This window comes from Cololabis saira, chromosome 6 (assembly GCF_033807715.1).
Source record: "Cololabis saira isolate AMF1-May2022 chromosome 6, fColSai1.1, whole genome shotgun sequence".
In the NCBI taxonomy this organism is placed as follows: Eukaryota; Metazoa; Chordata; class Actinopteri; order Beloniformes; family Belonidae; genus Cololabis; species Cololabis saira.
The window spans coordinates 16,420,735-16,431,365 of NC_084592.1; the positions used below are offsets into that span (position 1 = coordinate 16,420,735).

Consider the following 10,631-nt stretch of genomic DNA (forward strand, 5'->3'; position numbering starts at 1 on the left):
AGATGCAGCGATGTTTTTTCTTGTATTTTATCATTTCCGTACCTTCCTGTTTAGCTTGCCAGATTTAACAGTTAAAGGATGCAATGAAAATTGCTATTCATCACGGATATCCCCCATAAAATATTTACGCAAAGGCTGTTTCTCTGAACAGTTCATGTGGAATACAGATACACAAACCCTGCTCCTTCCCTTGACCCCCCAGCCCATGACACAGGAAGATAAAAAAACCAGGCTTGCTCATTAGCATTAACCTAACGCAGGAAAAAAGCTCCCATCCACTCCCTTCCCTTTCCACTTGCAGGTCCCAACCTAAATTATATAAAACCAAGGAAGGGAGAGGCTACAAAGACACGCTCCCAAGGTGACCATCAAAAGAATCCCGGCTTATCGCTGCCTTGTTTACTCAGGTCTCCAGAATCAACAGGTGGCAAGAAGATGCAGGAAGGAGGAAAGTTTTCGGAGGAGATAGTACATGAAATATTTGGACCGGGTCCTTCATCGTCAGCTGCTGCAGAGGAAAAAGCCCACAACTTAGCAGCATGACCACCATTTGTGCAGTTTTGTTTTATTTTACAGTAGGGTCAAGGGTCACATAAAGCCAACTAACCCCAGGGTTCAGGAATTCTGTCCGACTTGAGCAAACACGCTCACTCCCCTGCAGATAAGTGATTGTTATATGAAACAATGCTTTCGCAATCTTTCAAAACATTTCCAATCTCCTCTTAACTGGAGCCGAGCTTGACATTCACTTCAGTTGATAATCATTTCACTGTTCGTAAAACAATGCACTTTAACACGCTGCTAAATGAATTCAAACTCGCTCGGCGCCCACTGCTGTGTGCGGCTGTTAATCAGCCACCTGTTCAAGCAAAAATCGAAGCCTTCGGGGACTCCGCTGAAGGCGCCGGTGAAGCCATCTGCCAACGCGGAGCCGATAGCTTGTGCGGGAGAAAAAACAAATATTCATGAAATGAAAGCGCTGCGAAAAAATAAACAACTGCATAACTTGCCGCAGCTGATCGTGGAGCTTAAAATTCCTAAAAAACTGCAGACGCTAGATTAGCCGATGGGGACTGGGACTGATTAGTCTTCAGCTGTTATCCACATTAGCCCCTAATTGTCCCGACGTGCTGCCGAAAAGACATTTTTGGCTGTCTTTACACGCGACTGGGATGCAGGAACGTGTGAGGGGAAGGGAGGGGGTTCATCTGCAAACTCAGTTGACAGCATATATATTTTATAAGCCATGAAAAGGCCTTAAGTGTCCAGCTCATTCATGCACACTTGAAAGGATGTCGATCAGTTTGACCCTTAAGTTACCTTTTTCTGTCTGATTTACAATATCTGTAACATTTTCTACTTCTAACTTCTCATCTAGAATAATATTTCTGGTTTTGTTTGAAAATTCTTGGATTTCTTGCAGAATTTCATATAAACAGTGCATGTAATCACTATATTGTGTCATCAGGAAAACACCGAAATATGTGAAGTGATGCAACTTGTACCGAGCTATAAAAATGTTTTTAGGTTGAGCCTAAGTCAACAAAACAGCAACAGAGAGCTGCCTGGAAAAGAAGAGAGCAAGTTACATTCCTGAGCTGTTTCTACGCCACTAAACCAAAACAAGGCATTTTTAATGGGGGCCTCGGGTACACAGAAGCCAGCGATTGGCTGGATTGATGTGCAATGTGCTGTGGCTGTTTGCACTGAAGGCCAGGAATGTGTTCATGTGAGCTGCAGGTAAAAGAAACATCCCTCTAATTCAGCTTTGCCCATGACCCAGACGGCGAAAACATTCCTTAGTTTTCATGTTGCTCAAACCGACTTAATGAGCTGCTGTGATTCATCTCTCATTTACAGAACCAGAGAGACACTTTGTATAGATGAGGGACTTTTTTGTATGGGCAGGCCTATAAAACTCCCCTTGCAGCTATACCACCCCTCCACAATACAGCTGTCTTTGCACAAAGCTCTTTTTTTTTACTACTTTCCTCAGTCTCTCGAGGCCCCACTTCTCTGGAGAGGTAACTTACTGCCTAAGCCCTACACAGACAACTGCATATATCATGTCTGCCCGACCACTATGGTACTCTGTGTTACCAGTGTTTTCATCAGTGCTGCAGTAATGCAAGGCCAAACTAATAAATTGCATACGCTCTTCAGCCTGTCTGGGTGAATGAATGTAGCTCTGACCTCCAGAAGAACGACGGATTAATTAAAACTTGAGTGTTTTCTTAACTGACAGGTATATTTACAATCCTGTTTTCAAAAAGGCACTATTTTACATTATTAAAAGGGATGTGTTACACAACAAATATAACAGTATGAAGATATAATTGAGCTGGAATATATTAGACACCCGTTTAGATTCAGTTCAGGGTCATGGCGGACTGCAACCCCTCAATTCTGGCACAGGTACGTCTTGAACTCCACACCAGACCATGCTAGGGTCACGCAGTGGGAGGCAAATGCGGAAAAAAAAAACTCCCCTGCATACTGACCCTCCTTCCCTCCTGCGGTTCATTAAAAATGACCATTTAACTATGCATGTTTTTTTTTTCAGACAAAACCCATGAAAGCACGAGAAGAACAAGCAGTATATACAGCTGACATTTTCTTTTTCTTTTCTTTTCTTTTATTCTTTTATTTGAAGATTCTTCAAGATGATATTATAATAGCAATAATATAGTAGGCGTAATGAAACACGAGTTCAGTAAATCAAGATCAAGATAATATCCAACATGGGTAAAAACTGTCAAGATTATGAACACAACATTATCCCAGGGGAGATTATAAAGCCCTTATATAAATGTATATCACCTATTGAAACTTAAATGACAAGCATAAACTTGCTGTATTGGTAGCCTTTTTGTTTCAGGAGGAAAATTATTATTTTCTTATTTACTGTTTCATTTAATGCAGAAGAGTAATACAATGTAAATATAGACATACCTGACACAATGATTAAGAGATTGACATAATATTTCCTGATTTTATTACTGTTATCTTAAAAAAAAAGTCAAATTAGAAATGTAGATCATTTAGTCATTTAAGAAGTTTGTAAGAAGTCCATATTCTTTTAATGTGATCACAACTCTTCAAATAAAGAAAAAATATTTCTGGAAGTAGAAAACAGAATAAACAATTCATATTTAAAACTTGTCATCTGAAACTTGATAAGGTAAAAATGTGTTGTAGTCCCACCTTCTGTTTTTGAAGGTTTTCCAACATTTATTTTACAGTCGTTGAGGGATTAACAATGAAAAACGAGCAGTTATTGCAATGGGAGCTCTGCGCCATCCAGTGTTCAAAAGAGAGCAGTGAATCATTTAAAAGGAAAGAAGTGTGAGCTCAAAACGTGGACCACAATCCTGTAAAACAGGATTTTTTTTTTTTTAAATGTTCCTCCAAAATAAAACACATAGACGTTGTAGAGTAAAAAAAAAACTTGAAGAAAATAAAACAACAATTGATGGGTATATTTTCTAGACAATAATTATATTTATGACAGGTAATTGGGCTTTATATATATATATATATATATATATATATATATATATATATATATATATATATATATATATATATATATATATATATATATATATATATATATATATACCAAGCCCATTTACCTGTCATAATATATATATAACTTAATGGGTATATTTACTAGACAATAATTATTTCATCATATTTCTAAGAGGTAATTGGGCTTTGGATATATATATATATATATATATATATATATATATATATATATATATATATATATATATAAAATTATTTTACTCTATATAATTTGCTTTGTGGTAGAACTTACTTTTCTTAACTATATACTTCTTAACTATATATATATATATAACTATATATATATATAACTATATATATATATATATATATATATATATATATATATATATATATATATATATATATATATATATATATATATAACTATATATATAACTATATATATATATTAACCATTTACATTTTTAACCAATTTTATATAATAATAATAATAATAATAATAATAATAATAATAATAATAATAATAATAATAATAATAATAATAATAATAATAATAATAATAATAACAATAATAATAATAATACATTTTCCTTATATAACGCTTTTAAAATATCTCAAAGACGCTTGAATATATGTATAATTTAGGGAAAAACCAGCGTCGTTTTTTTTATAATTAAAAAAAAAAAGTTATGTTCTTCATTCGACGCTCGCTGGATACTGTCCTGACTTTTATTGTGAAGGCCACTGGCGGAAGTTACGACGTTGTGTTTATCTTGACGTCACATGCGGTCCTTCTGAGCAGCAGCAGCAGGAACAGAAACAGCAGAACCAGCAGAACCAGCATGGCGTACCTGGCAAAGATCGGTCCGTCCATCCTGAGCAGCAACCTGTCCTGCCTGGGCAGCGAGTGCGTGCGCATGATGGAGTGCGGGGCGGACTACCTGCACCTGGACGTCATGGACGGGTCAGTGTCACACACTTCCTCACCCAGCCTGCTAAAGCCTGATTTATGGTTCTGCGTTAAACTGACGCAGAGCCTACGCTCTACTGCGTTGGTGTAACGTAGAACCATAAATCACCCTTAACGCTGTGCAGGCCCTGAAACTTATCTATGCTTAACTTGCTTCCCTATTAACAAGTGAGAGAAACTGCAACATAAGCTTGTATTTATGTTTTGTATTGTTTCCTTTATCTTGTTTTTATGAAAAGGCACATTTTTTTTTATCCTTTGGCTTGGTTTGAATATTTTAGTGTTTTTTATCTACTGATGTTTTAATTTATCTTGCTTCTTATCTTGGGGCCGTCCTTTTTGTTCTTTGTTCTTTTAGCCAAAGCACTATCTTGTCCTTATCTTGTCCTGTGTTGTTGAGTGTATGGTTTTGGATTGTATGTATAATTCGAGATGACTCACTGTAAACCAAATTTACCCAAGGGTACAATAAATAAATCTAATGTAATCCCTTTTGCAGACACTTTGTGCCCAACATCACCTTCGGCCATCCCATGGTGGAGTGTCTGAGGAAGTCAGTGGGTCAGCAGCCTTTCTTCGGTGAGTTCAGACACGAGCGGCTTAAATCACATGACTGCTGCCCTGCGGTGAGCTGGAGCTCCGTGTCGTGTCCGTGTTGCAGACTTGCACATGATGGTGTCCCGGCCGGAGCAGTGGGTGAAGCCCATGGCTGCAGCCGGAGCCAGCCAGTACACCTTCCACCTGGAGGCCACCACCAACCCCGGAAACCTCATCAAGGAGATCAGGGAGAGCGGCATGCAGGTCACACCTGTCCCATAACACATGCTATTACATGTATAAAGTCACTTTGTTGCATTTCTCATAGGATACTAATAAAAAAAGTAGTTAATTTTGACATATTTATGTTTTAAATTAGTGTGAAGTTAAAGTAAAATGATCAAAGCAAAGCAAGATGATGTTTCCAGCCTTCATATCACTACGTACAAATAAAAAGTAGTTAATTTTGACATATTTAAGCTTTAAATTACTGAAGTTGAAATAAAATGATGAAAGCAAAGCAAGATGATGTTTCCAGCCTTCAAATCACTATGTACAAACCACTTTAGTAAGTAAAGTAACTAAGTAAAGTTTATTTATATAGCTCCTTTCACAGACAACGGAAAAGCTTTAATGAAATTATCAATTGACTTATGGTTGCTTTTAATCATTAACCCGTATCCATGTGATTTTTTTTTTTTTTGTCAATACTTATGTGGACTCGAGCCCCCCCTCAAAAAAAACCAAAACATGTGATGCATTTTTGCAAGATGTTTCAACAGATTGCTTGTAGTTCCTCCGTAAATGAGGACAATTGTTGCAACATAGACAGATTGTTGTGTCAACAGTGGTTGTGAAGTGTAACCACACTTTTGAGCACAAAGTCCTTTCGGCTTTTGTCTCTAGTTGTGTGTGTGGTGTAAGTGGCAGAAATGCTTTCGATAGCCTTCGATCACATGCTCTGATGTAAGCATCTCTCCTCTGCAACAGCAATAGTTAAAATCCAACATGGATAAATGCATTTTATTGAAAGTATTACAGCTGGTCTGTAAAAAGGTTTCCCCTGAGTCCATTTAATACCAAGTCCCAGAACATCTTCTTGTGCCTGTCGTGTCGTAGGTGGGTGTAGCCATTAAACCAGGTACCACGGTAGAAGAGTTGGCTCCCTGGGCGAACCAGATCGACATGGCTCTGGTCATGACTGTAGAGCCTGGATTTGGAGGACAGAAGTTCATGGAGGACATGATGCCCAAGGTAAGATCCAACAACACCAGACATTTTGAAAATTATTGGCAATGTGGAAAGGACACGTATGGTGTGTGTGGTCCTACTAGAGCTGGGCGATATGGACCAAAAGTCATATCTCAATATTTTCTAACTGAATGGCGATACTCGATATATATCGATATTTTTTCTGTGCCATAATTGGGGTTTCCCCCAAAGCATTATAGCATAGCATCTCTGTTAGCTTCATTTTTTTCTGAGGCAAACCCTTAAAAAAAACAGTCAGTTTTAATACAAAGCCTCGTGCCAAATGTCACAAAGGTACCTTTATTAACAGAGGTCTGCACAATATCAAAATGTATAAAACAAATGAAATAAAAATAAACTGCCTGCATATATAGAATAAAAATGCTTCTTGAATAAAATAAAACAAATATCCCTTTCCTGCATAACAATTAAATTAAAATACACTGTGCAATTAATACAATGTAGACAGTAACAGGCAGACTTTTCCACTGAGGTTGACAGTTGTGCAAATGACAAAACATTTGTGCAAATCTCAAATAAAACATTCAAGTCAATTTGTCACAAAATAAGCTATATCAAAATCGTAAAAAAAAAAAAAAAAAGATTTTTTTTTTCTTTTTTTTTTTAATAATCGATATAAACGATATTGTCTCGTACCATATTGCGTTTGAAAATATATCGATATATATATATTAAAATCTCAATATATCGCCCAGGCCTATGTCCTACATATACATTTGATACACAATGGTCACTTTTTGTAGACAAAGTACATCGTACAGACTTGATGCCGTAATGGAGAGTAAATTTGATAGATGTGAGACAGGAAAACTCTCCCTATAGTGTTATAGACCAACTACAGTGTATTAATGAGGCCAATTACGGCTGGAAACTAGATTTTGATGCCTTTTTAGATGCACCGTCTACGTCACATCCAGAGATGCCAAGTGTGAAAGTGTGTCTATTACAGATTTGTGCTTAACGGATCAATGTCTGAAAAACACCTCATAAAAGCATAACTTTTTTTTTTTTTTTTTTTTCGAGTTCTCATTGTTTCCATTTTAGGTTTTTCTTTGCAATATTCATAGGTTTTGCAATATCCTGGTGGTAAACGCTATTACTGAACCCTGCATAGATAGATAGATATACTTTATTCATCCCATGCTGGGAAATTGTAGTAAAAGCCTCCGATGTGTTATTCTGTTTCATATTTTGTTTGTATGATAGAAAAGACAAAACAAAACACTGTATGCACTCATTAGATGAAACTGTTGGGACTGCGGATGCATGAATATCCGACTAGAAAAGCCATTTCTCATTGGTATGCAGAGGTTAACATCCATCATTGTTTGGTCTTTTAAACACTAGTGGGCTCATTTAAATGTTGCTGAACTGTTTAAATGTTATTGAATTGTTTCACAGCTGATTACCCTCACAGACGCTCCTGTTTACTGAAGCGCAGTAACTTTTTATATGATGAACCCCTCAGCCTGAAACACAGCCCCGCCCCGGTCTTTTAATTGATTAACGTCGTCCCGGCCAGTTTTGAGCCCTGTCTTCTTTCTGTGCTCGTGACCCAGGTGAGCTGGCTGCGCAGTCAGTTTCCGTCACTAGACATTGAAGTAGACGGAGGGGTCGGCCCTGACACCATCCACAAGTGTGCAGAGGTGAAAAAATGCAAACAAAACACTTTTTTTCCCCATTAAACACCTGGGTTTGTTTGTTTACGTTGTGTCCATGGTTATTTCTGCTCCAGGCCGGGGCTAACATGATCGTATCGGGCAGCGCCGTGATCGGCAGCGACGACCCTCGCTCCGTCATCGCGCTGCTGCGAACAGCGGTGGCCGAGGCGATCCAGAAACGCTCGCTGGACCGCTGACGCGTCCACACAGCTGTCCTGCTGGAAATGAGTCAACGCGGAGGCATCCGGGGGCTTCGGAGGATTTACTTGGCTGACAACTACATACCGAGTCGCTTCGACACGAGGGACGTTGCATTGTGCCTGTTTAAACTTTGTCATCTCCGGCCAGTTTCCTTTCTGTCCGAGTAGTTGACTCAAACTGAGTCTGATGTCGGTGCAGGAGCACGAAACGACTGGAGCTCTCTTCCCCCGATTAACTCCACAAACATTCCACTACTGCTCTTAACTTGACATGATCTATGGAAACAAAGTGATTCAAGATGCAGTTTGTTTAGTACGACTCGTGTTTTGAAAGTTTGATTTCTCCCATGTGTCTCAAATCATGTTTCAAATGTCAAAAATCGAGAATCATTCACCCTTTTGTTAAAATCAGAACCGACTTACTGAACTACTGAGCAAATATACGGTTTTGCAGAATAAAAAGGCTCAAATTAAGCGTGAATTCCTTGTAAGTTTGTCTTTGAGTCTGGTTCATTCTGGCAGGTCTGTGTTTGCATTTGTGAGGAATTTCAGTGGGAAGAAATGAACACAGTAGGTTACAAAATGAGATTTATCCACAATCCACAAATATTTCAATATATTGGTATGACCCAAATTAAAGCCTAAGACTTTCTTTAATGATTTATTCGGCTACAGTATCATCTGCACACTCAGTGATGTAGTTTTGTTGGTGTTTCCTTCCTACACCACCTCAGTGAGTGTAAGCTTGAACCTGATCCTTACATTAAAAAGAGCTGGTAGGAAGTAAACCACAAGTTTAGCCGTTTCCTTGATGAATTAATCGTGAGGTTAAAGTTGTGATGGATTTGAATCTAGTTGCTCTTCATCTCTGCGCCAAAGAGATGTCAGCATGAATGAGGGGAGCCATCGTTTGGATGAAACTTCAGAAATGTGGAAGGAAATTTGCTTCTGGCCAAACTTTTTTTTGAAAGATCTTGTCAAAGGATTCTGCCGTCGAGACTTTTTCACGAATGTACATACCGATACTTTAGGGTGAAAAAGAAATATCCAGAGTAAATGAAGAGAGATGTGTAGCCGGTAATGCATAGGATGGGGTTTAAAACCCAGCACTTGGTGTAGTGGGCGTGCATGTGGAACTGCTGCCTTTCATGATGGGACCAGCGATGGGGGAAGCTGCATCAGTTTTGACACGTACAGAGCTCTAGTCTGCCCTGATAACGTTGTAAACATCCACCGAGGGCAGCTCTGAGCTTCTCCAGCGAGACAGCAGGACTGACCTCGGTCCAATTGAACGTACGTCTCACTTCACTGAGCACAAAACCTGAAGGAGGAAAGACCCACAAATGAGCAGCAACTGACAGGGGAGAAGCATCTCCGGGAAGGAAAATCAGCGCTGATGTCTGCGGGCCGCCCCCGATGTCTGCCAGAGTTTGTGTCCAGCTTTTATAACAAGAGGAAGAAAAAAGAAAAATATTTTTCTGTTTTATTCTTTCAGAAATGCTGAAGCTGTAATTGTTTAAAAGTCATTCTCATACAACTTTCAGGTCCTTGATTTAAAGACTAAACACTTCAGCTGCTTCATTCGACACCAACGAAGCGGCTTAAAAAAGAAAATACTGTCAATGTCCAAATACTGATGAACACTTTCAGTCCTGGTCGATTCTTCACATGATCAATATTTTCAATTTTAATTCCTGTCTGTTTTGTTGGTTCATGCTCAGATTTTGGACATTAGACTCTTTTCTAGTCAGACTGTCAAAACACTTTCAATCAGATGTGAGAGTTGAGTCTTTCTGGGAAAATATTTGTTACATTTGCAACTAAAATCTTCCGTTTATCAGCTGTTGATAAAATTAGAAAAAGGTTAAACAGTTGGCTTTTATTGTAAAGCATTGAATTTGCACCTTAAAAATGGTTATTGACTTTTACCACTTTTCCAGTTCACACACTAGGTGGCGACGATGAGCACAAATGCCGTGTCAGTGGGAAAGATTAGGATTAAATTGTGAGTAGGAGCACTTTTTTTCTCTCTTTCCCAGTATCTCTTAATCACAAATGCAGCTCTTTAATCTATAATGCACTCAGGTGTCATCATGTGAACGACATCAGTAAGAGTTCAGTTGAGGTTTTACAAAAAAAGGGGAGAAAATGTGTTTCTCTCTGTCCTGACACTATTCTGATATTTGGAGTCTGTCTTTGGGAAACTGTTACCACTTTGTGGTCCGTGAGCTGCATGTTTTTCAGATTGATATATATATATTTCAGGTGCTGAGTCTGTCTTGAACGTTGGACCCCTCCAGTGGAGACACCCAGAAAGACTAAACACTCGCCTCTCGTTTCTCTGGTCTGCTGAAAGAATCCCATCTGTCAATGAAAATCACCCATAACACACTTCAAACCGCAAGCAGCTCACTCTCAATAATGCAGCAGGTCTTGGAGGCAATTCACAGAGCCGTT

At 38.5% G+C, this 10,631-nt stretch overlaps 1 protein-coding gene across 1 annotated transcript; it reads left to right on the plus strand.

Annotated features, from left to right (window-relative positions):
• The first annotated feature begins 4,321 nt into the window (after nucleotides 1-4,321).
• On the plus strand, nucleotides 4,322-8,642 carry rpe (ribulose-5-phosphate-3-epimerase). The gene is made up of 6 exons (XM_061724439.1): nucleotides 4,322-4,498; nucleotides 5,004-5,083; nucleotides 5,166-5,305; nucleotides 6,161-6,295; nucleotides 7,873-7,959; nucleotides 8,049-8,642. Exons 1-6 carry the CDS (start codon nucleotides 4,377-4,379, stop codon nucleotides 8,169-8,171), a joined length of 687 nt encoding a protein of 228 aa, XP_061580423.1. The 5' UTR covers nucleotides 4,322-4,376; the 3' UTR covers nucleotides 8,172-8,642.
• Nucleotides 8,643-10,631: the final 1,989 nt, after the last annotated feature.